General features: G+C 39.7%; 2 protein-coding genes and 1 long non-coding RNA gene across 4 annotated transcripts in view; 1 reads left to right on the top strand and 2 right to left on the bottom strand.

Moving 5' to 3' along the window:
- Positions 1-18,968, bottom strand: part of LOC112864085 (protein FAM228B) — a 46,320-nt gene extending 27,352 nt beyond the window's left edge. The window contains 5 exon segments of the mRNA XM_086700128.1: positions 11,783-11,863; positions 12,479-12,670; positions 15,182-15,250; positions 17,985-18,115; positions 18,758-18,968. Coding sequence (XP_086556254.1) covers positions 11,783-11,863; positions 12,479-12,670; positions 15,182-15,250; positions 17,985-18,083 — 441 coding nt within the window. The 5' untranslated portion in view covers positions 18,084-18,115; positions 18,758-18,968.
- LOC147582292 (uncharacterized) lies at positions 294-6,739 on the bottom strand. Its single transcript, XR_015248937.1, has 4 exons — positions 3,766-6,739; positions 1,503-3,514; positions 777-1,237; positions 294-401 (listed from the first exon to the last, which is right to left on the bottom strand). It is a non-coding gene; the product is annotated as an uncharacterized LOC147582292 (long non-coding RNA).
- On the top strand, positions 18,940-25,709 carry PFN4 (profilin family member 4). Of its 2 annotated transcripts, XM_025927408.2 has the most exons (4): positions 20,895-21,396; positions 21,760-21,897; positions 22,714-22,819; positions 25,492-25,709. In XM_025927408.2, the coding sequence occupies exons 1-4, from the start codon at positions 21,280-21,282 to the stop codon at positions 25,518-25,520; spliced, it is 390 nt and encodes a 129-aa protein (XP_025783193.1). In that variant the 5' UTR covers positions 20,895-21,279; the 3' UTR covers positions 25,521-25,709. The 2 variants fall into 2 exon arrangements, 1 of the variants encoding a protein (XP_025783193.1); XR_015248936.1 differs by lacking the exons at positions 20,895-21,396; positions 22,714-22,819; positions 25,492-25,709 and adding exons at positions 18,940-19,045; positions 22,602-22,713.
- Positions 25,710-26,388: the final 679 nt, after the last annotated feature.

Here is a 26,388-nt window from a genome sequence, read left to right as displayed (position 1 = left end):
TGGGACTTGAACTCGTGAACTGTGAGATCATGACCTCAGCCGAAATCCAGAGTCGGATGCTTAACCAACTAAGCCACCCAGGTGCCCCAGCAGTTTGTTCTTTAAGACCAGAAGAAGTTGAGGAAAGTTGCCACCTCACCCAGACACAGAGGTGGGAGATGCCTGATGTCACACTACAAGAGCCCGGTGTGTGCCTCAGCACTGCTCCAAGAACTTGAAAGGATGGTGGGAGTGGAAACACAGCCAGGCGTCTTTAATGAAAAAACAGTAAAGCCATGGAATGCCAGACTTACTTGTAAATGAGTGCTTTTCCTGCTTCTTGAGATTCCAGGGGATGAGGAGTTCTTGCCACGGGTTTCAAATCAAAATTACCATTGTTAAAATTCACTTTCACTTTTAACCTTTAACAAGATAACATGTGTGAGGATGTTTTGAAGGATATTTTGAAAACGAAACAGTGATCTTAAAGAGTTTTGTTTATATACTCCTTAAAAGAAGTTTGAAACACCACACACCACCTTGCACATTTTAAAACTGACACACCTAGGGGCACCTGGGTGGTTCAGTCAGTTAAGCGTCCGACTTTGGCTCAGGTCACGATCTCACAGTTCGTGAGTTCGAGCCCCGCGTCGGGCTCTGTGCTGACAGCTCAGAGCCTGGAGCCTGCTTCCCATTCTGTGTCTCCCTCTCTCTCTGCCCCTTCCCTGCTCATGCTGTGTCTCTGTCTCAAAAATAAATAAACATTGAAAAAAAATTAAAAAAAAAAACTGACACACCTAAAATTTTTCACTGTAAGTTTAAGTAACTTTGTTTCTCATTTCTCTTGTAACTCTTGTTTCAAACAGATTTGGGATAAGATGAGTGTTGTTGGTCTTACTATGAAACTTTAAGGATATAATTTGATAAAATGGATTTTAACCAACATATTAATAAAGCACACCAAATCTGAAAGTAATCACATAAAACTGTTAGATGAGCATTATAGCCAATGTACTTTGAAAATTTTATCAGTTCCACAAAACATTCCAGTTATATTCATAAGAAGTATCACTAAATTATAGGACTTTATTCCAAATTCAGAGCAACCCAACACAGACCAAGTACCCTGATTCTAAGGCAAGTCTTTAAATCTATCGATCATCAATCAACTAATTAAAGTAAAATAAAATATACATGACAGGGAAATACAGAAAGACCTATGGGTTGAATTTCCTTGCTTCATCATTAAAGGAATTCTCTTTAAAGACAGTATTTTTAGGGGTGCCTGGGTGGCTCAGTTGGTTAAGTGGCCGACTTCAGCTCAGGTCATGATCTTGTGGTCTGTGAGTTTGAGCCCCGCGTCGGGCTCTGTGCTGACAGCTCAGAGCCTGGAGCCTGTTTCAGATTCTGTGTCTCCCTCTCTCTGACCCTCCCCCGTTCATGCTCTGTCTCTCTCTGTCTCAAAAATAAACGTAAAAAAAAAAAAAAATTTTTTTAATAAAAAAACAAATAAAAAAAAAAACAAATAAAGACAGTATTTTTATTTATCCCTTTATTTGGCACCCTGGAATTTTTTACACCCAGATTGAAAGGTATGACTTTCTTTTAAAAAGTGAGTTAAGATGTGATGTGAATGCAGGCTTGTTCCCAGGCAGATCAATTTTTAAAAAGAGTACATATAGACTTCAGAATCAGGAAAATTGAGTTCCTTAAAACTATCTGTGAATACCTTAGAAAGTCTATAGAAACCCACGCTGTCTATGCCAGTTTGAAATTCACAGCTTAGAGGGAATCCACTCATTCTTGGAGGCATCACTATCTCACAAGAGATATTAAAGGGGAAAAAAAAGTCTTCTTAACACACACACACACACACAGTAGAGGCCAGAAATGTGGGAAGCTGGGTCCATCTATAGTGGTGGGCAGCAAGAGCAAGTAGAACACACCTGAAGGCAGATGCCAATAACAGAGTTAACTTGATACTAAGCCATGTACCAGCTATAATGTGAGGACACCAAACTTGAGACTGTCACACTAAGCATAGACCTTTTAAGGGAGCTTAAGTGCGCCCAGGTTAATGGTATCCTAGCTACAAGCAGAGGCAGAAACAGAAACAAATCCTCCCCTAGACTGGGCCAATAGGATACCCAAAGTTCAAATCATGTCATTAAATCATAAATAAAATTCACTAAGCAAAGCATACAAGAAAATAAACCATTATAATTGAGAATTAGCAGAGAAAACAATAGATTTAGCTTCTTCAAGGAATACAGAATTTGGAATTATCAAATGTAGAATGTAGTATATACCAATGTATTTTAAAGAAAGAAATGATCCAATCACCAATATAAGAAAACAGTTAAGAGCCTATCAGAAATGAAGAAGCATATTGGAAGGAGGAAATTTAAGAAATTTAAATGCTAATATTGAGCACACTGAGGAAAGAATTAGTAAACTGGAAAACATATTCAAAACATATTCCATTCTACGAAGATGGAAAATATGAAATACAAATTAAAAGATATTAAGATATAAAAAGGTCTAATATATGTCTGAATCCAGAAGCAAAAGGGAAAGAATAAAGAAAAAACAATAAAGAGATCATTGCTGTGAATTTTCCTGACTGATGAAAAACATGAATACAGAGATCCAGAAAGCACAATATATACCAGTAGGTTAAATAAAAAGAAATCCGTACCTAGACACCTGTAGCAAGAGTGCCAAACACTAAAGACAAAGATTTTATAAGCAGCCACGGAGAAAAGACAAAAACCAGAATGACAGCAGACTTCTCATAAACAATAGAAACCAAAAGCAAGAGAATCATATCTTTAGAGCATTCAGATAAAATAAGTTATCAACCTACAATGCAAACTGTCTTTAAAGAATGAGAATAAAATAAAGATATTTAAGGTACACTAAATTTGAATATTAAAGGCTGAATTTCAGGGGGAAAATGTCTCCACTATTACAGTATAAAATGGAAGACAGGGAGGCCCTGGGCGTCTCAAGTCAGTTAAGCAACCGACTTTTGGTTTCAGCTCAGGTGAGGAAATCATGGTTTGTGAGTTCATGTCCGCGTTGGGCTCTGCACTGACAGTGTGGAGCCTGCTTGGGATTCTCTCTCTCCCTTTCTCTCTACCCTTCCCCTGCTCGCTCTGTTTCTCTCTCAAAATAAATAAACTTAATAAATAAATAAATAAATAAAATGGAAGACAGAATGGCAACCCTCCTCTATGGAGGAGTCCCTCCTCTATAAAGCGGTCTCCCATACTGATTTTCCTACAGATATGTCTGCTAAGTGTTGGATTCACCCAAACTAGACATCATTTTTTTAAATTAATATAATTATATAAGACAAACATTAAATGATTTCAGTCCCAAGAAACTGATGCTCCTCTTTGTTATTTTATTTCTATCCAAGATCCCACTGTTATATTTTCTACTAGGCTGGGTTAAGTGCCCTTCCTCTGTGCTTCCATAATAACCTGTGCATATCAGTATTATCACATTTGCCACATTGTAATGGAATTATCTATTTTATTTATTTTTTTTTTTTTTTAATTTTTTTTTTCAACATTTACTTATTTTTGGGACAGAGAGAGACAGAGCATGAACAGGGGAGGGGCAGAGAGAGAGGGAGACACAGAATCGGAAACAGGCTCCAGGCTCTGAGCCATCAGCCCAGAGCCTGACGCGGGGCTCGAACTCCCGGACCGCGAGATCGTGACCTGGCTGAAGTCGGACACTTAACCGACTGCGCCACCCAGGCGCCCCTGGAATTACCTATTTTAAATGGCTATCTTCTCTAAGTTATTTAAAGCAATTACAACTCAACGCATGATACTTTGATTGAATTAATTTGATATAGGAGTTGAACTGTGTCCCCCAGAAAAGATATATTCAAATCCTAAACTCTCATCTCTGTGAACGTGACCTTGTTTGGAAATAAGGTCTTTGTAGATGTAATCAAGTTAAAATGAGGTCATGATGGATTAGGGTGGGCTCTAATCCAGTGTCAGATGTTATAAGAGGGAAACTGGATGCAGACACAGAGGGAAGACCATATGACCATGGAGGCAGACATTAGAGTGTTAAGGCTGTATGTAAACCAACTAAAAAAACTGCCAGCACCCACCAGCAGCTAGAAAGGAGGCAAGGAAGGAGCCTCCCCTAGAGCCTTCATAGAGGGAATGGCCCTGCTGACATCTTGATTTTATACTTCCAGCCTCCAGAACTATGAGAGAATAAATTTCTGTTGTTTTAAGCCACACAGTGTGTAGCACTTTGTTACAAATGCCTTAGGAGACTAATATATAAGATAAATCTCAAATCTGAATTCCTCTCTGACTCTTTTCCCTGGCCTTCCAAATCTGGCCAACAAAATCTAAAATTCCTTTGTTTCATCACATCAGTCTCTTCATTTCAATTCCTTTTGCCACATCCTGAGGCCTTTATCAACAGAAGATAGATCCTTATAAAACCTCAACAATCTCCAGCTTCTTGTCCTATCTTATCTCCAATCTATCATATACATCATATGCCAGATTAAAGTTTCCAGGATTTCATGCTGTCCTCAATGACTCCCCAATCCCTACATGATAAAATCCCAATTTTAAGCTGGTATTGAAGGCTTTTCACAAAATGGCTCCAACCTAGTTTCACAGACTTAACCAGTGACTGGTCATATACTCATTCACTTCACAGATAAGCAGACAGTTGCAAACTGTGTGATAAGTGAAAAAATACATGTATGTCAACTGGTGGGACAAAAGAGGGCCTGGACCAGACTGCCTAGTATAAGGAGGTGAACTGGAAATATTTCACAGAGGAAGTGTTAAAGTAGCATTTAACAAAGTCTTGGGAACAGTGTTTTCCTCAAAAAAAGAATGGGCACAGAGCAGAACACCAGAGAAAGGCACCATCAGTGGCAAAGAAGTATAGGAAGAGATCAAGAGCTTCAGGTAAACAAGCGCAATGCCCTACCCCCTTCCTTGGATCCTTCCCTACTATAAAGCAAAAGCCTTAAGCTGCTGGAAAGAGGCAAGTAATTCTTCCCAACCCCCTCCAGAACAACAAGCAAAGATATACTGCTTCTGGGAGAGAAAAGCAAAACCTGCCTGCCTATGGAGGAGGAATAAGAGGGGTACACCCAGGAGCAAGGCAAGGATCCACTGCTACTAGGATAAGGACAGAAGCAAAAACCCTCTGTCCCAGGAGGAGGGACAAGAAACAGCTTTCAGTCCAGAATCCTATACCTATACCAAGCAGACATCTGCTACTATTGGCAGAGGGGCAGGAAACTATTACCCAAGAACAACCACACAAGGTAGTTTGACCGCCACAGAGAGAAGGGGAAGGAACTCTAAGAACATGCTGCTCCTGAGGCCCAACCACATAGAACATGCCTAAAACTGAGGCAGGACAAGAAAACAGAAAAATTCCTCTGCTGCCACTATGAGCCTAGCAATAAGCAACAAGCAATAGCAGTGTACTTCTGGGGATGAAGCAAGAACACAGAGAGACTCACCCCACACCTCTCACACACACCTCTGTGATGCAGTCTTGCAGAGATAGCCAAAAAATGAAGAGGGAGCAGGAACACTTCAGAAAACCCTTCTGGCCTACCAGCCCCCACCCTAAGCACAAGGTAACAGCAGCTCACCACTAGAGGTATTTGAAGCCTAAGGTGCACTAAAGGTAACAATAGCAATAATACCTAAACCCAGCTCAACTTCTGACTAGATAAGCCCAATTCTCCACACTAATGGTTGACAGAAGAAAAAGCATATCCGTTTTCTAGACATACTCCGTCTATACTGGTCTACCTCTAATGCCTGGCATTCAATCAAAAATAACAAGACATGCAAAGAAAAAAAAAAAAAGGCAAGACACAATAACCTCAAATATCGAGCATTTAATAAAACATTACAAGATATTGGGGAGAGGGGCAAGACAAAATAACCCATTGTCAAGAGTGAAAGCAATCAACAGAACCAGATTGAGAAATGACCCCTCCCCCCTACCATGGGAACTATCAGATAAATAATTTAAAATAACTATGATTAATATGTTAAAGCATCTAGTGGAAAGGTGAACATATATAAACAGATGGCAAATTTCAGGAGAAATTAAAACTATTTTTTAAAAATCAAACGGAAATGTTAAAAATAAAAATCACAACAGAGACCAAGGATTCCTCTGATGAGCTGATCAACAAATGAGGCACAGCTGAGGAAAGGCTCAGTGACCTTAAAGATAGGGTAGTAGGGAAAAAAAAAAAAAAAGATGGGTTAGTAGACATTGTCCAACTGAAATACAATTAGGAAAAAAAATTTTTTTAACACAAAAAACAAACTAAGAACTATGGAGCTATGAGACAATATCAAATGGTGTAACATACATATAAGGCGTCTTAGAAGGAAAAGAAAAACAAAGAATAGGGCATAAGAAATATTTCAAGTGATAATGGCCTCAAATTTTCCAAATAATGAAAGATGTCAAACCACAGATACAAGAATCTCAAAGAACCCTAAGTAGGATAAATAGAAAGGAAAATAAAGACGACATAACCTAGCTAATGAAAAGCAAAGAGAAAATCTTGAAAGTGCCCAAGAGAAAAGAAACATCACAAAGAGGAACAAAGAATTATGGATTCCTCATTGAAAAATGAAATTAAAAAAAAAATCATAATTATGACAAAATTTATACCACTGTCTCCAGTTTTCAAATTCCAAGAGGTTCAATAATTTCTATTAACCATTACCTGCTCCTTTTACAAAATTCACTTTCTATGTAGGTTGTAGGCAGCATAAGCCATTTATTTGGAGTCATAAAGTGCCTTGAATTAGAAATTCTTGGAAACCTGGAATGCAGTTTGGCCTTCTCAACCTCTTTAAATTCTTTCATTGTACATATTTTGCCTGTAGGAAGATTAGTAACCTAAATCAGCACACTTAAATGCAACTCCCATTGCTTCTGGGTTATGAAATCACGTAACAATTAGGCACTAAGTACCAGTCTCACACTGAAGAAGAGTTCTTTTATCATCATCTTTGTCATATTGTGCCTTTTTCAAAGGATCACGAAATGGTGGAATGGTAACCTACAAGAAAAGCAAGTGTTTAAGGGCAGGATTGCGTCTTTTTCAGTGTATCCTAATCATCTGTGTATGACACCTAAGCCTGAAAAAATCAAGAATATAGTATCTACAAACTACTTCAGTTTATCCATTTACAAAGAGATGGAAGCACTCCAATACATCTCTTTGCAAGGCCCACCAGTCATGGTTACCTCTTGTGTTAATGGTTTTTTCAGATTATTGTGGATATTCTTCTTAGACACTATACCCAAATTCAATAAGTTGTAGTTTCTTAAAAGTTATGACATGGAATGTGAAACTATGTCAATAAATTTTTCAACTTCAGTTACATAAAAACCCATTGGTCTATCTTGAGCTTTGAATGGATCTTTTATCCATGTCATGGATTAGTTGGAAGAAATTATATCACTGAGTTACGTGAGATCTTCCAAATTGTCAATACATTTCATTATGCTATAATCACAGTCATTAACATCATTATCAATCTCATCAGAAAATTCTAAGAGTAGCAGAAAGCTGTAACACTCATGATGCTGAATATTTTTCCAAAATTCAGTTTTTTGCTTGAAAGCTCACATTTTATCATTGGCAACAAACACTGTCAGTTATTTTTCTTGAAGTGACTTCATTACTTTTCCAAAAAATGTCTGCCAAATATCCAACACTTAATAACTACAATTCATAAATCATTCTTTAAAAAAAAATGTACCATGAAAAAAAAAATCAACCAGTATAGCTGACAATTCAAGCAATCATGCTGCATTTCAGTAGGCAGAAGTACTGTTTCCATATTTACCATATTTAAAAAGATGTGTACTTAGATGTGAGCAAGATTTAATAAAATTAATAATTTTTAGTGTTTGGTCAAGGACATCCTTAAGTGAAATTGCAATTTTTTAAATGTGAGTACATGGCAATGAAGAATAATGACTGGTATGATTTGGTGACACTGATTTAAGTTGTTCTAAGTACCAACAGCTTTACCCACCATTGCTTTTGCACAATCAGAGTCAATGTCAACACTATAAAAAAGGTAAATAATATTTGGCACTATTATGAAACAATTGGCCTAATAGGTCCCTTAAAAGGGTTTCAGGGCTCTCAAAGATCTATGTACCTCACTCTGAGAACTGCTGTTATAACCTCAAAGTGTTCCACTTAAGAGGTCACCTATCACGTTCATTTATAAAAGCAGAATGGCTGGGAATGCAAGCTGGTGCAGCCACTCTGGAAAACAGTATTGAGTTTCCTCAAAAAACGAAAAACAGAACTACCCTACTACCCAGCAATTGCACTACTAGGCATTTATCCAAGGGATACAGGTGTGCTGTTTCGAAGGGACACATGCACCTCCATGTTTATAGCAGCACTATCAACAATAGCCAAAGTATGGAAAGAGCCCAAATGTCCATCAATGGATGGATAAAGATGTGGTGTGTATACACACAGACACAGACACACACACACAGACACACACACACACAATGGAGTATTACTCAGCAATCGAAAAGAATGAAATCTTGCTATTTGCAACTATGTGATGGAACTGGAGGGTATTATGCTAAGTGAAATTAATCAGAGAAAGACAAAAATCATACGACTTCACTCATATGAGGACTTTAAGAGACAAAACAGATGAACATAAGGGAAGGGAAACAAAAATAATATAAAAACAGGGAGGGGGACAAAACAGAAGAGACTCATAAACATGGACAACAGAGGGTTACGGGAGGGGTTGTGGGAGGGGGGATGGGCTAAATGGGTAAGGGGCACTAAGGAATCTACTCCTGAAATCACTGTTGCACTATATACTAATTTGGATGTAAATTAAAAAAAATTTTTAATTTTAAAAATTAAAAATTTTTTTATTTTAAAAATTTAAAAAAATTTTTTTAGGGGCGCCTGGGTGGCGCAGTCGGTTAAGCGTCCGACTTCAGCCAGGTCACGATCTCGCGGTCCGTGAGTTCAAGCCCCGCGTCAGGCTCTGGGCTGATGGCTCAGAGCCTAGAGCCTGTTTCCGATTCTGTGTCTCCCTCTCTCTCTGCCCCTCCCCCGTTATGCTCTGTCTCTCTCTGTCCCAAAAATAAATAAACGTTGAATCACAGAAGGTTTAAAAAATAAAAAATTTTTTTTTAATTTTAAAAATTAAAAAAAGAAAAAAAAAGCAGAATGGCAAAAGAACTTGAATTTTGATACCAAAAAGATATAGTTTCAAATCCCAATTCTGTCCCTTAACTAGTTATTATACTAGTTAGTAAACTAAGGCTCTAACTTTAAACTCTCAGTTTAACTCCTACCTATTAAAATAGGGACAATGGCACATGCACACACCCCAATTTGGCAAAAAACAAAAAACAAAAATCTGCTTTGCCTGCAAATGCCAACAGTTTAAAATGTCTATGACTCAGGTGCCTGGGTGGTTCAGTTGGTTAGATATTCGATTCTTGATTTGGCTCAGCTCAGGATCTCACGGTTTGTGAGTTCAAGCCCCACATCAGGATTTGCACTGACAGTGTGAAGCCCGCTTGGGTTTCTCTGTCTTCTCTCTTTCTGCCCCTCTCCCACTCACTCTCTCTCAAAAATAAACATTTAAAAAAATAAAATGTCAATGACTCAAGGATTTTAATTTTGTTTAATAATATCCACTATTAGCAGGCTGCCTGTGTGGCTCAGGTGGTTAAATGTCCTATTTCAGCCCAGGTCATGATCTCGCAGTTCATGAGTTCAAGTCCCGCACCAGGCTCTGCACTGGTTATGAGAAGCCTGCTTGGGATTCTCTCTCTCTCTCTCTCTCTCTGTCTCTCTGCCCCTTCCCCACTTGTGCTTTCTCTCTCTCAAAATAAATAAACTTAAAAAAAAGAACGAATATCCACTATTAGCAAAAGTGTGGGAAAATGGACTCTGGTAGGGGTATAAATTTATACAACTATTCTGGAGGATGATTTGGCAATATGAATCAAAATCATGCATAACCTTTAACTTAGCAATTCTACTTCTAGCAAGTTACCCTAAGGAAAAAATTAAACAGTTACAGGGAAGTTCATCATGTCATTTATAACAATAATATGTCCAAAACAATCTAAATGTTCAAAACAGGGAATATGTTTTTAAAAAATGGTGGTATAGCAAGATACCATATATGGTTAGAAACACCATATAAGTTCTGCTATTTACAGCTGTGTGATTGTGAAAAGTAACTTAACCAGTCTGTGTCTCACTTGCCTCATCTGCAAATTACTTCATGTGGGAGTAGTAAAGATGGGGGGAAAAAAAAAGTCGTAACATTTGGTTAAGCCCTCAGTGTAAGTTAGCAGTTATTATTAATAGAATACTATGCAGTGATTAAAATTATGTATTTACATTTATTGACAAAGAAAGAGCAAATCATAAAACTATTGAGAAAAAAAGGGGAGCATCTGGGTGGTTCAGTCAGTTGAGCAACCAACTCTTAATTTCGGCTGGGGTCATGGGACTGAGTCCCGTGTCAGACTCCACACTGAACATACAGCATGCTTGAGATTGTCTCTCCCTCTGCCCCTCTCCCCTACTCATGCTATAGTTCTCTCTTGAAATTTTAATGTTTACTTATTTTTGAGAGAGAGACAGACAGACAAAGCATGAGTGGGGGAGGGGCAGAGAGAGAGGGAGACAGAATCTGAAGCAGGCTCCAGGCTCTGAGCTGCCAGCACAGAGCCTAACGCAGGGCTTGAACCCACTAACCTTGAAATGACCCGAGCCGAAGTTGGACGCTTAATGACTGAACCACCCAGTCGTCCCAATCTGTCTCTCTTTAAAACACACACACACACGCACACACACACACAAAAGTATTGAGGAAAAAAATGCAGGGTATGAACCTAATGTGTGTTACTCCATTTTTGTAAAATAAATCTATTTTACAAAGAAACCTTGGATGTCCAAAATGATATACAGGGAAGTGTTAATGAGTTCATTCTGGGTAATGGAATTGTGAGTGGTTTCATTTAAGTATCAATTCTGTTCATTTATCATGAAAATGTATTACATTTGTAACAAACTTTTTAGAGTCTTTGAAAATTTTAAATGTTACCTATCATCCGAGTATTATGTAATATTTTCAACTTTTACTGAAGTTTAATTTACTTTGGACTTTGTTGTTTTTTGATTTGGGTTTTTTTTTTTTTTAGTTTATTTATTTTGAAAGAGAGCATGAGTAACTGGGTAAGGGGCAGAGAGAGAGGGAGAAAGAATCCCAAGCAGTTTCCGCACCGTCAGCACAGAGCTTGATGCAGGTTCAATCTCACCAACTGCGAGATCATGACCTGAGCCAAAGTCAAGAGTCACCAAGGCACCCCTGGACTTCGGGGTTTTTTATTCCTAAGATATGGAGATGGGTAACAATTCTTAAGATGTTACTGTATTCTGGGGCACCTAGGTGGCTCAGTCAGTTGAGCCTCCAACTTCAGCTCAGGTCATGATCTCACAGGTCAGTTCATGGGTTTGAGCCCCACATCAGGCTTGCTGATATTAGTACAGAGCTTGCTTTTGATCCTCTGTCCCCCTCTCTCTGCCCTTCCCCCACTCACGCTCTCTCAAAAAAAAAAAAAAAAAAAAAAAAAAGATGCTACTGCATTCCTGGGGAATCACTAAAGGACTACCCATACATTAGGGCTGCTCAAAAAAACCAACCACATAATATCAAAAATTAGAAGTCTATCGTACCTTCAGAAAATTCGGGTCCTCTTTGTTCATATAAAAAGGATCATACTCTTTTGGATCATAATGCTCTATAAATGCATTTCCCTACAGGAAGGAAATAAAACTACACATAACAAGAGGTACACAACTTTGAGCATAACAGGAGTCAAGAGTCAAACACACAATTCCATTCTTCTGCTTCAAAACGGCATTAATGACAAATACAAAATGGAAGGGAAGGCCAAATTTGAAGTTAAACTTAAGGTAGCCAAGTAATAAATATTATAGTGATAGAAGGGATCTACTTAAAATTTGTTATAATAATGAATGTTGGAACACTAACAGATTTGGGAAATTGTTTTTAAATGTTTAGTAGTCAACATCTCAGATCTCTTAGAAATACCAAAACAGAAATATCTTATAGTTTTGTAAATAACTGTGTTCTAGAACTATACCTATCTATTGAACCGAGGCCAAATTTAATTGGTATACAAAAATATTACATGAGAAAAGCAAAGAATAATAACTCTAATATACACATTTAAATCCAGACCTAACCTTCTTCCCTCCATACTTTCCACATGTCCTAGATTTAGGAATAGTATATGCTCTAACAGAGTAGAGGTTATACATATATACAGTGGAAGAGATAAGCTGTTTGAATGATTATAATCACCATTTTAAACCAACTGAAACAAGTATCAAATGACTTCTTAGTACCTTTTTATTTACATGTTTTAAAAAACCATCTAATTCTTCTTGTCTCCTTTTTTTAATATTCTTATGTGAACAAACTTTTTCTATAATTTTCTTCTGGAGAGGATCTGCCACGTGGTCAGTCCATCTTTTATATAACCTCTCTTTTCTTCTTGCATTTAAGAAGTCATGATGTTGTAAATACTTATCTAGTTCCTATTAAACAATGACAGAAAAGGCAATTATCCTAAAGTTATTTTGTACTAAAATTTAAACTTCATTTATATTCCTAAGAATAACTCACAAAGTCATTCACTGATTTATTTGGCTTCTACTGTGTGATACACACTACACTAGAAATGATGAATATATAGATTAATTAGACAACATGCCTACTCTCCCTAGAGAGATAGACTACAAGACAAATACACAAAATAGGAGGGACAATACAGCAACATGTATGTGTGTGTATATATAATATACACATATGTATACATATATACATATAGGTAATACATATAGATTGTCTGTAACACATATAGATATAAGCATGTATCTATAAAAGAACTAAAAACAAAGACTCAGATACTTATATACCAATGTTCGTAACAGCATTATTCACAATAGCCAAAAGATGAAAACAACCCAAGTGTCCATCAGCAGATGAATGTATAAACAAAATGTGGTATATACACAAAATGCAATATTATACAGCCATAAAATGGAATGAAGTTCTGACATAGGCTACAACATGGATGAATCTTGAAGACAATATGCTAAGTGAAATAAGCCAGACACAAAAGGACAAATACTGTAGGATTCCACTTATATGAAATTATCTAGAGTAAACAAATTCATAAAGACAGATGGTAAGCCAGAAGTTACCAGAGGGACCTCTGGGGAGGGAGGAATGTAAAGTCATTACTTAATGCATATACAGTTTTGGCTGGGGTGATGAAAAGTTTTAGAGATAAATAAATGGTGATGGTTTCACAACATCCATCTGTTTGGAAATAAATAGTAATGATGATTGCACAACCTGTGAATAATTAATGTCACTGAATTGTACACTTAAAAAATGGTTAAGGGGCACCTGGGTGGCTCAGTCAGTTAAGTGTCTGACTCTTGATTTTGGCTCAGGTCATAGATCTCAAGTTCATGAGATCAGGACCTGTGTCAGGCTCCACATTGGGTGTGGAGCCTGCTTAAGATTCTCTTTCCTTCTCCCTCTGCCCCTTCCCCTCAAGTGTGCACTCTTGCTCACTCTCTCTCTCTCATAAAAAAAAAAAAAAAAAGGTTTAAGATAGCTAATTTTATGTTATATATATTTTACCACAATGGAAAAAAGTGACTAATTTTTTTTTTATTCCTACAGTGGGACACATTTGGGATGGGCCTTAAAGGAGTTACCTAGGGGGCACCTGGGTGACTCAAGCAGTTGACCATCCAGCTTAGGCTCAGGTCATGATTTCACAGCTCATGAGATCGAGCCCCACATCAGGCTCTGTGCTGACAGCTCAGAGTCTGGAGCCTACTTCAGATTATGTGTCTCCCTCTCTCTCTCTCTGCCCTTCCCCAACTCGTGCTCGCTTGCTCTCTCTCTCTCTCTCTCTCTCTCAAAATATAAGGAGTTATCTAGGAAGAGAAGGTATGAGAGAATGTGGAAGAAGAAAAATCTATTGGGAAAAAAAAAAGACAAGAGTAAACAGGCAGAAATGTAGCACAACCTGGATGAAATGGCAAGCAGCCTGTAAATAAAGAAAATGACTGATTTAGGCTATACACTAAACTTTTTTTATCCAAAACTTATCCACCTTTCATCTAGCAAATGAAATCATGTGATTACTACAATCAATCAACCACATGAAATTCAAAATGAAAAAAAAAAAATAAACCAAGAACCCTGAGAGCTTCTCTAACTTATACCCCTTCTTAGATTCAGGTCATAGCACACTTCAACCTTTTTTTTTTTTTTTTTTTTAAGTAGGCTTCATGCCGAGAGCAGAGCCTAATGCAGGGCTTGAACTCATGACCCTGAGATCAAGACCTGAGCTGAGATCAAGAGTCCGATGCTTAACCAATTGAACTACCCAGGAGCTCCACACTTTAATCATTCTTAACGAATAGCTCTTTTCCTGTTACCCACTCCAGTGCTCACCACACGTGGACATTCATCTTGTCTTATAATTAAGCCCATGCTGATACAGTTAAAGCCTTCTTCTACCTATGCATACCTGAGTAATAATTAGTCAGTGAGTCCCAATAACAGCTCTTAAAACTCGTAAGAATACACAGAAGCCCCATTAGATGAAAGAACAAGTGACTAGGGGAAAACTCTTATATAAAAGTATCTGTGAGGGGCATCTGGGTGGCTTAGTCGATTAAGAATCAGACTCTTGGTTTCAACTCAGGTCATGATCTCACAGTTCATGAGTTCAAGCCTTGCATCTTGTGCTCTAAGCACAGAGCCTGTGTGGGATCCTCTCTCTCTACCTCCCTCTGCCCCTCCCCTGCCCACACTCTCTCAAAATAAATAAATAAACTTAAAAAAAAGTACCTGTGAAAGAATCCCCACAAATAAAAAGATAGGAAGTCAATTAAAACAATTTCAGATTTCTCTTAAGGTTAATCCTAGGCACTAATGAGTGTTTTCAATTCTATTTTCCATCTAAAAGGGAAAAACAAAATTAATTTTTAATCATGACACATTCTGTAGCCAATTCTTACCTTAATTACATGATTTTCTCTATATAATATTGATTGAATAGCTGCATCAATATCTTCTTTAGCTAATACCTATAATTACAGAATGAAATTTTGAAAATCAAATCTTAAAAAAAAATCAAATTATTAATACTCTCTGGACTCACAGACATCTCCCTGGAAAGTTCTCCATAAATACAATTTTTCTACCTCAAATCATATCATCCAGTACTTTTAAAGAGCATTTGAATCTTTCTGCTATTTGCTATAGCTCATCCAAGGGCAAAAAATAACTCAAATCACAGACATTTTGAATTCCAGCACAGACAAATGACTTGCCCAGAGTCACATGGTAAGCAGAACTCATCTTTTTTTTCACATTTCATAAAAGCCTTTCACCTTTATGGGTTAAAACACAATCAGGCCTCTATTTGAATTCATTCAATCATTAGTGAATTCTACTTTAATTCATTTAGTCATTATAGCTATCAAATACTAATAATAAATTTGTTTTTTTTTTTTAATTTTTTTTTTCAACATTTATTTATTTTTGGGACAGAGAGAGACAGAGCATGAACGGGGGAGGGGCAGAGAGAGAGGGAGACACAGAATCGGAAACAGGCTCCAGGCTCTGAGCCATCAGCCCAGAGCCTGACACGGGGCTCGAACTCATGGACCGCGAGATCGTGACCTGGCTGAAGTCGGACGCTTAACCGACTGCGCCACCCAGGCGCCCCAATAAATTTGTTTATATACAAGTCATTTTTAGATTTTAAAGCAACACAATCTTCAGGAAACAGTCCATAACATTAATTTTTTCCATTTTTATAACAAATCTTCCACAATTAATATCTGCCAGAAATACAAGAGGTTGTAATTAATGTCATTGAATTGTACACTTAAAAATGGTTAAAAATAGCGAACTTTGATACTATATTTATTTTACCACAATGGAAACATGATTATTTTTTTTTAATTGCCCAAAGTGACAGACATTTTGGGTGGGCCTTTAAAATCCATTCATAACTACACAAAAAATATTCTCAAATTAACTATCATTGGAAATAGCTGTTTTCAGTTCCACTACTCTTGTTGTCAAAACAGATGAGTAAAATCTGAAAATCCAAGAACCTAACTTCTCAAGGATGGTTAACACCCAAGTAAATTAAGAGTCATGGGAGTTAAGCAACAACTAGAAGCCTAGAAAATCCTGCCTGCAGACAAGAATTTAATCTCAAATGTATCTAACTCCAGATTTACTTTCTTTGTTCTTTCTGCCTCACAGGATTGCTATTCCTGGCAAATCTGTTGTTCTCAAAACCAAGATGGGTACTGAATTAATATTCTAGACAAAAATAGAAAAAACAACAATCTGAAGACACTGGAGACTGACCCAAAACAGGGAGAAACAAGAATGTAGTCAATAATTAGAAAAAGAGACTAACGGCAGTGGATAAATTTTCAGTTTTTATGGACTTTTGTCTAAGAGGAGGCCTCCATCAGAGCTAAAGGAGAGGGCTCAAACTCTGAAACATGAAGTTTTACAAAATTCAAGAATTAGAAGACAGAGTTCAGGGAAACCAGAGTAGCTGGAAAGTCAAAGGAGAAATACCTGAAAGGAGAAAGTCATAGAGCGGATGCCATAAGTTTTACAAATTAATTGACCAAATCTCTGGCAGATCCTTGAACTGTGTATGTACAAGGCAGACTCCTTTGGAAAACAGTTTGGCACTTTCATAAAAAGTTAAATTCATTTACCATATGACCCAGTCGTTCTACAACTAGATATGTACCCAAGAGAAATGAAAGTGTATGTCCATAAAAAGACATGTGCATGATTGTTCCTAACAGCTTTATTTGTGACAGCCAAAAAATGCAAACAACCCAAATATCCATCAGCAGGATGGATAAACTATACAGCATTTAGCAAATAAGTAAATAAAATACTGATACATGCCACAACACAGATGAATCGCAAAATAATTATGCTGAGTAAAAGCAGCCAGACAAAAAAGCATACTGTAAGATTACATCTGCATAAAATTTTTTAAGGGCAAAATTAACCCAAGTGACAGCACATCAGTGATTGCCTTGGTTGGGGATAGGCAAAGGAAGGAGGGTAGGTACAGGAGGAGGAAATTTGGGGCATAACGAATACGTTCATTCTCTTAATTGTGGTGGTTTCACGTGTGGCTACATGTGTCAAAAATGTTCAAACTGTACACTTCAAATATACGCAGTTTGTGTACCAATTATACCTTAATAAAGCTGTTTAGAAAAAAAGAAATTACAAATATACAAACATATATAATACAACATATATATATGTTTTCCAAAATACAAACATATATAAATTTAGGTGATGCAGCTTGCAAGAGTACTTCAGGAGAGTGGCGCCTGGGTGGTTCGGTCAGTTGAGCACCGAACTCTCAATTTCCGTTCAGGTCATGATCTCACAGTTCATGAGATGGCACCCCAAGCCCAGCTCAGTGCTGGCAGGACTCAGCCTGCTTGAGAGTCTCTCTCCCCTTCTGTGTCTGCCCCTCCCCCGCTCACGTGAGCTCTCTCTCCCTCAAAAATGGATAAACTTTTTATTTTTTTTAAGAGCGCTTCAGGAGAAACTTATTAACTTTGTTATACAGTAAAGGCCTATAATCAATTACCGATGATTCCGCCTTAAGAAACTAGAAAATGAAAATACAAAGTAGAATAAATGGAATAATAAAGGACAGAAATGAAACACAAAACATAGAAAAACTGTTAAGCACAAGCCAGATCTCAATGCAACTGCCCAAATATAAACTTCAAAATGCCATACTACCGTTACCTCCATAAGATGAAGTGGCTGTGGTTCCAACCATTCTTTCGAGCTCTTGGGCTTATGAAGCTTGTCAGTTAGCATATCATCACTGTCTAAATTTGTCATTGTGGTCACAAATAACGGAGCCCCTAGAAAAACTAGAAGATTCACTTATTCGTTAATGAGGCTTCAGTCCTATTTTCTCTTAATTAACAAGCCTTGGCCACTACGAACAGGTGTGGAACGGATTCTGAATTAGTAGCCACCCACACAGAGGCCTTCACCATAGTTTCTGATGATGTCTTCAGACCCAGCCTCTTCTAAGCAGGGGAGGTTCTCTCTGGACTGACCCGCGTCCCCCTGTAATTCCAGGCTTCCCACGTCCTCCTACAACACAGCCCGTCGGAGCCGGGGTGGCAATTACCAGCCGGGTCTCTAGGGGTCGCACTGCAGCACTTTCCTGACCGAGGGCCGCCAACCCGGAGAGTTGCAAGTTCCTGGCTACCGAAGCCCACACAAGCAAGGCTGCTTATAGAAGGGAGGGGTTTTCAGACCATCTCTGCGTGACCTCAAGCTCTAGGACGCCCAAAGCACTCCCCGCAACACATACACACACAAGGACTGTCATCTGAGGGGGAAGCTATCATTAAGGTTTGCGCCCGCTGTAGACCTACAGCACCCACGACCCCCATCCCTCCCCTCCCACCCGGTCCGCAAGATGCGTGCGTGCTCTGCCCGGCCCGGCAGGAGAGTTGCAGACCACGACGGATATCCCAGCTCCTCCCTCCCCCAAGACTGACTGGGCCCTTGGCTCCCTGCAGCACGCGGGGGCCCGGCCCGACAGCCCACGGCCCAGCACTCGTCGGCTGCGGAGAGTGAACCCGCCCGAGCCTGCGGCCCCCTCAGATCGGGCCCGTCGCCTCGGAACTGCAGAACGTTCGCGTCTAGCGTCTCCCGACGCACCCCCAACGGACCCTGTGCCGCGACAGACGACGACGAGTCAGAATTCTGCGGGGCTCAGGGCCTGGAGAGCGGCCCCGAAACTCCTGAGCTGCACCCAACTGCGCTCCTCAAGACCAGTCCCGCGGGTTTGTAACCTGGACACCTGTGGTGCCCGCACTAGTGGGCGGGTCGTGGTTAGAGAGCCAAACCGAAGCCCTTCTCGGTGACGGGCAGGCATCGCAGCCAATAGCGAGGCACATCGCCTTCCCGCCCCGCCCTCCCCCGCGACCGTTGACGGGACGGCTTTCCCTGAGTGCTTGGTTCCTTCTGCCTCCGCCAGGTTCATAGTGCTCCCCTGAGCCCTCTGGGCGTCTCCCGGCCAACCGGACTAGACAGTGGTCCTCCTTCCTGGCCTCCAGTCCCACTTCAGGAAACACCCCAGGGATGACCGGGAAGGGGCGCTGCCCTCAGAATTATCCCTTAGAAGGACGAGTGTTTGTGGAGGTTTCCCTTATGAAGACGGGAAATGTCGCTTTAAATGCGTTAAAGGTTTATTCAGGCCCCTGTATCAGAGCCTATAGTTGGCGCTGATGCTGGTCTGCGAGCGGTAAGAGAATGTGAGGACTCAGGATCAGCTGATCTCATTCAGCCTTGCTTAGATCATTGGCTGTGCATCCCGCAGGTGTTTTTCGCTTTGGGGTTTATTTTTATTTTTATTTTTTTATAGTTGTTTTTTCAACATATGAAATGTATTGTCAAATTAGTTTCCATACAACACCCAGTGCTCATCCCAAAAGGTGCCCTCCTCAATACCTATCACCCACCCTCCCCTCCCTCCCACCCCCCATCAACCCTCAGTTTGTTCTCAGTTTTTAAGAGTCTCTTATGCTTTGGCTCTCTCCCACTCTAACCTCTTTTTTTTTTTCCTTCCCCTCCCCCATGGGTTCCTGTTAAGTTTCTCAGGATCCACATAAGAGTGAACACATATGGTATCTGTCTTTCTCTGTATGGCTTATTTCACTTAGCATAACACTCTCCAGTTCCATCCACGTTGCTACAAAGGGCCATATTTCGTTCTTTCTCATTGCCATGTAGTACTCCATCATGTATATAAACCACAATTTCTTTATCCATTCATCAGTTGCTGGACATTTAGGCTTTTTCCACAATTTGGCTATTGTTGAGAGTGCTGCTATAAACATTGGGGTACAAGTGCCCTTATGCATCAGTACTCCTGTATCTCTTGGATAAATTCCTAGCAGTGCTATTGCTGGGTCATAGGGTAGGTCTATTTTTAATTTTCTGAGGAACCTCCACACTGCTTTCCAGAGCGGCTGCACCAATTTGCATTCCCACCAACAGTGCAAGAGGGTTCCCGTTTCTCCACATCCTCTCCAGCATCTATAGTCTCCTGATTTGTTCATTTTGGCCACTCTGACTGGCGTGAGGTGATATCTGAGTGTGGTTTTGATTTGTATTTCCCTGGTAAGGAGCGACGTTGAGCATCTTTTCATGTGCCTGTTGGCCATTCGGATGTCTTCTTTAGAGAAGTGTCTATTCATGTTTTCTGCCCATTTCTTCACTGGGTTATTTGTTTTTCGGGTGTGGAGTTTGGTGAGCTCTTTATAGATTTTGGATACTAGCCCTTTGTCCGATATGTCATTTGCAAATATCTTTTCCCATTCCACTGGTTGCCTTTTAGTTTTGTTGGTTGTTTCCTTTGCTGTGCAGAAGCTTTTTATCTTCATAAGGTCCCAGTAGTTCATTTTTGCTTTTAATTCCCTTGCCTTTGGGGATGTGTTGAGTAAGAGATTGCTACGGCTGAGGTCAGAGAGGTCTTTTCCTGCTTTCTCCTCTAGGGTTTTTATGGTTTCCTGTCTCACATTCAGGTCCTTTATCCATTTTGAGTTTATTTTTGTGAATGGTGTGAGAAAGTGGTCTAGTTTCAACCTTCTGCATGTTGCTGTCCAGTTCTCCCAGCACCATTTGTTAAAGAGACTGTCTTTTTTCCATTGGATGTTCTTTCCTGCTTTGTCAAAGATTAGTTGGCCATACGTTTGTGGGTCTAGTTCTGGGGTTTCTATTCTATTCCATTGGTCTATGTGTCTGTTTTTGTGCCACGCTTTGGGGTTTATAGTCTCAGGTGATTCCGATGTGAACCACTGACATAACTAGAAAATTATGAGCAGTGATTTTCTAAGCTCACTTAATAACCTGCTTTGTGAACTGTGATTTTCTATTATTCTATTTTCCTCTTTGGATATTAGGTAACGGACCACAGTTTTCACGCTGAGACCTGTCCAAAGAGTCTTAGGGAGGTTTGTATTCTCATAGGGTGAATCGTATCAACTGCGGTTCCCTTTTTCAGGGCTGAGGGAGCATGAGCCATTTGCAGAACTTACTGTTAGATACCCTCCTGGGAACAAAGCATGTGGACAGTGCAGCCCTCATCAAACTCCAGGAGCGAAGCTTGAGTGTAGCATCACCAGGATTTAGTGTAAGAAAAAGCCAGTTTGGGCATAAGCATTACAAACTCTTTCTGTAAAGAGCCATAGTAAACATTTTCGGTTTCTGGGCTATATGGCCCATGTCACAAGTACACTACTATGCAGTTTTAATGGGGAAACAAGCAAGGACAGTACATTAAAAAATGGGTGTGACTGTGTTCCAATAAATCTTTATGAACACTGAAATTTGAATTTCATGTAATTTTTACATATCACAAAATATACTATTTGTTTTTTCCAATGACTTAATAATAGAAAAAAACATTCTTAGCTTCCAGGCCTACAAAAACAGGTAGTGGGCCAAATTTGGCCAGCCTGCCATAGTTTGCCCACTCCTAGTCTAACTTCTGCAGGTAATGCCCAGTGATGTCCGAACTCTTGTGAATGGATTCGCCAAGAACCCTTTGCAAACCAGAAGAGAAGGACTGTATTTCAAGGAAAAGGACTACAAATGTGTCCGGGCAGATGACTATTCTCTTTATGCTAAGAATGTGAGTGTTCAAGATTTGAAGATGGCTAGGTAAAAAACCTTAAGAATTTGACTCCAATTTGCTCTGTCCCTACTGATCCCATTTATAAAACAAACTGAGCCCATTACTGCAGTGGCAATGTCTGAGACAGCAGTCTAATGCCAGGAAGGCATAAGTAAAAGAAAGTATGAACAGAGAGCCTAGCTGAGAAATACTCATTCCAGAATCTGTCAACTGAACCTTGCCTAAAGTATCTCCTTTCACTACTCCATACTCTACATCCTCTTTCTTAAAAAAAGAAAAGAAAAAAGAAAAAGTCAGCATTCATGTGCTTAAAACCTCTCTTGGCTCTCTGTTGCCTGTAAGGAAACAAGGAGATGAAATTCACATTTATTGGATGCCCTATATTATGGCATAAGCATACTTCATCCGTATTATAAAGTAAGTAGCCTCATTTTTCAGGTGACGAAACTGAGATTTAACGAGGTTAAATAATTCTTCCTTAGTCATGCAGCAGAAAATGGAGGTGCCGGGATTGAAGCCCAAAGCTGTCCAATTCCAAAATGTATAACCTTTTCATTATATCATTTGTTCTCATTGAGATAGGGGTAGATTACAATCAGCCAGGGAACTTTCTCAAAACACACATGCTGTTATTACAAGTCTGAAGTTTTTTGAGAAAAGACAACTAAATTAGTGGAAAAGAGTGAAGAGTCCAAAAACAGATATTTATCAGCGTTATGGAAGTAAAGAAATGGCAAGAAATGTGGCTGAAGTGCAACTGCTAGTCCTGTGACAAGAACCAAAAGAAGGGCATTCTGTTTTACTCTTATCCAGGAAAACACCGGTGTGGTTGTTGTGAAGACCCATCTGTATCTGCTGGTGGCAACTTACACTGAAGGCATGTATCCTAGTGTTTGTGTGGAAGCCACAGAGAAACTGGGTAAGTTTGTCTCCCTATGCCTGTCTTCATTCCCTATGGTAGTGAGGCCTTCTGACTGCCAGTAACTGAGAACCAATTCACACCACCAAGGGCAGAAAGGAGGAATTTATTGGAAGAGTACTGGAGTTAGTGCAGCTGAGCCACAGGGAAAATGGACTCCAGGGACAGAAATACTGCTAGAATGCTTCTCTAGTCTCTTTTTTTCTCTTTCTTTCTTTCTTTTTTTTAGATAGAGAGCATGAAAGTGAGTACAAGCAGGGGAGGGGGTAGAAGAAAAAAAGGGGGAGAGAGAGAAGGAGAATATCACGTAGGCTCCAAGCTCAGTGCGGAGCCCAATGTGGGGCTCAATCCCACGGCCCTGGGATCATGACCAAGCCAAAATCAAGAGTCAGATGCTCAACAGACTGAGCCGCCTAGGCACCCCTCTAGTCTGTTTCTAAGAGCATCAGCTTTGTTCTGTCCTATTGCAAAGCCTTTCCTGGCTGGTATCATGGCCAAGGCTCACATACTGCCTCTTAATTTCTTTTAGGATACTGATTTGACAAGTCTTGGGTCATATGGTTTACCCCTATATCAGTCAGCTTTTGGGGCGTTAGGGGTGAGGAAGGCAGCAGGGTAAAAAACAAAACAAAACAAAACAAAACAGAAATGTTAACTGCTGGGGGCCACCCTATGTAAAGGAGCCTTTTACAGAAAAATTACTGAGCCAGGCAGCTACCTTATTGATGTCTACTGCATTCCTCTTCTGTCTTTATGTTTTTGAATGAAGATCTAATATAGGACTAACTGGGAAATTATACCTATGAGAGTTGAGCTTAATGAATGATAAATTATATTTGTGTTCAGATTTTTAAATGTAAACCTAAATTCCTAAAAAAAAATTGGGGGGGGGTGTTACTTGAACACTCCTTTAAGATAGTAGAATCCTCTACTTCTACTAGTGAGGAAAGCAGCCATTCTTTCATTCTTTCAACACATATTCAGTGATGATCTACCATGTGTGTTCTTCTATCCAAATAAACAAGGATATCAAAGCTGCAAGCAGACATAGTCTCTACCTCCCAGGCCTCTATACATGCTGTCTAAAAATAAGTGTCCCTTTCTGCCCTGCCCCTTCACATTCAGTTGTCAAATTCCTAATCATCAATGGAGACACAAGTCAGTTCTTGGGCTATGCACTATGCATATTCCCGCTATGCTATGCATTTTATGCATACCTTTACTATCATTGCCATTAGAGCTCTTTGTTTACCTAGATTGTGAGCCCCTAGAAGATAAGAATTGTGTCTTAATCTCCTATCTCCAGTACCTAAAACAGCCTCTAGTGTTGAGTAGGTAATTAATACATGTTTGATGAACAAATAAATGAATAGCCTCTGCCTAGCAGAATCAGGGAAGGCTGCAGAGAAATGAATCTTAAAAAACTGAGAAATTAAGTACCATCACAGAAACACACACACACACACACACACACACACACACACAAATGTATGTATGCACAGAACTTCCCAGTTGTTATAAATAGTTTCCTGTCATGGAGTGTCATAAACCATGCTACACAGCTGGCAATGAGGTATTCTAAGAGTAAATAGGACTGAACCTGAAGAAGACACAGAAGGAGTGACCTCCAACATGGGAGGAACAGGCAATTACAACCACCAAGGTCCTTTTCTGGGCAGGTGTCAAAATTTGAGGGAAGTTCAGTTTCAGTAGACTAGGGCTGGAGCAGGAAGACAGAACAGAGACATGTAGATTTGGGTTAATTATATAATTAAAGGTATCCAGAAGATGAGGCTAGGGAAAGGGGGAATTAGGCTGTCAAGAGGCCAGATTCTATCCTATCAACTGGGGCCCAGGGCTAATTCCCCAGGTGTCCCGTGGAGACCAGGGAAGTTGCCTCAGCCCTGTAAAGTAGATTCTGTGGCTGGCAGTAAAGGTTGAGGTTCTTGTTTACAACCACAAAATACTCCAAAGAATCTATACTAGTTAGAAGGAGATAGCTGACATCATGCTACTAAAATCCTACTGCTCAAGGCATTTGGGTGGCTCAGTCAGTTAAGCGACTGACTTTGGCTCAGGTCACATCTCACAGTTCATGAGTTTGAGCCCTGCATCGGGCTCTGTGCTGATAGCTCAGAACCTGGAGCCTGCTTCAGATCCTGTGTCTGCCTCTCTTTCTCTGCTCCTCCCCTCCTTGCTCTCTCTCTCTTTCTCTCTCTCTCTCTCTCAAAAAATAAATAAATAAAAATCCCCCTGCTCTAGGAAGGGATGGGCTATCTTGGAAGTGGTTGGATTCTCATGAAGGATGATTGAGGCCTGACACCTACTCAGGAGCCAGTTACTTATCTCATTACTTCTGTTTCCTTCCCTTGTTTTTCTTTTAATTATATTTTTCACTATCAAAAAATTATATCAAAATTATACACGATAATTACAGAAAATTTGGGAAATAAAGAATTATAACTATTTTTAAATGTTTTATTATGAAAGATTCTAGGAAACATATATATCTTTGAGAGCAGCAATGGGTTAACTATCCAGTCATCCTTGTATGTCCAGCATCTGGCACATGGTAGTCACTCCCAATGTCTGTGGAATAAATAAATTAATGAATCATATTGTGGTGATAATTTGCTGCTCACAAGTAATAACCATGTTCTGGTTTCTTTCAGGAGAATATCTAAGAAGAAAAGGAAATTAAGTCATCAAAAGACCATGAAAAACAGCTTTTGTTATTATAGGAAATCAATTCTAAAGAAAAAGTAATGCCTTATTTTGTGATTGAAAAACACTAGGAAGAAGGTACCAAAAAGGAAGAATGAGTTAAGGGAGCGATGTTTCTTATTTCAAGAGATCCTCTTCTTTAATTAGAATTCTTTGATAAGCTTTACCTGTTTGTTTGATTTTTTTAAGCGTTGGTCATTGGTATGAATGTGAGGACATTGATAGCTGCACGGGCATATCTGTTGAGAGACTCCTCCATGAGTCTCTTGGACTCCCACATCCTGCTGAGTATGACAAGAGTGCAAGGCCCTAACCACTCTTCACCCAGGGCATTTCTCAGGGTTATGTTCCAGGAAGCAACCCCGAAAAATGAAGTAATGTCTCCCTTCAGAGCAAAGAGCGAGCTTTCTTACTGCTTGCTATAAAAAAAGGTAAGTTCCCTGAACTCAGTGTTGTTGCCCTATAATGCTGCTCACCACATGTGTGACAGCCATCTGGTCCACATCACCCCTGTAGGATTTGGGGAGAAGGGCAACACAAAGGCCACCCTTTGGGCCGTAGTCAAAGTATTTGATGGGCATTCCATACTCCCCACCATCTGCAGGCATCTGATTTTGTTGAACATTGGAAATGGCCTTTCAAAAATCAACTCAAGGGCGCATGGGTGGCTCAGTTGGTTAAGCGTCTAACTTTGGCTCAGGTCATGATCCCATGGTTCTTGGGTTCAAGCCCCACGTGGGGCTCTGTGCTGACAGCTTGGAGCCTGGAGACTGCTTTAGATTCTGTGTCTCCCTCTCTCTCTGACCGTACCCTACTCACACTCTGTCCTCTCTCTCAAAAATAAA

The sequence above is a fragment of the Puma concolor genome, chromosome A3 (genome assembly GCF_028749965.1).
Source record: "Puma concolor isolate L17-30 chromosome A3, mPumCon1.1.hap2, whole genome shotgun sequence".
Classification (NCBI taxonomy): domain Eukaryota; kingdom Metazoa; phylum Chordata; class Mammalia; order Carnivora; family Felidae; genus Puma; species Puma concolor.
Note: the sequence above shows the minus strand (reverse complement) of the source record. Positions and strands in the feature narration are given on the sequence as shown.

Excerpts from the sequence above, each read along its gene's own strand:
- PFN4 (XM_025927408.2), top strand. The coding sequence starts at position 21,280 with ATGAGCCATTTGCAGAACTTACTGTTAGATACCCTCCTGGGAACAAAG. Across the intron at positions 21,397-21,759 it reads TAGCATCACCAGGATTTAGT|GTAATGCCCAGTGATGTCCG; the intron begins GTAAGAAAAAGC and ends TAACTTCTGCAG. Across the intron at positions 21,898-22,713 it reads ATTCTCTTTATGCTAAGAAT|GAAAACACCGGTGTGGTTGT; the intron begins GTGAGTGTTCAA and ends ACTCTTATCCAG.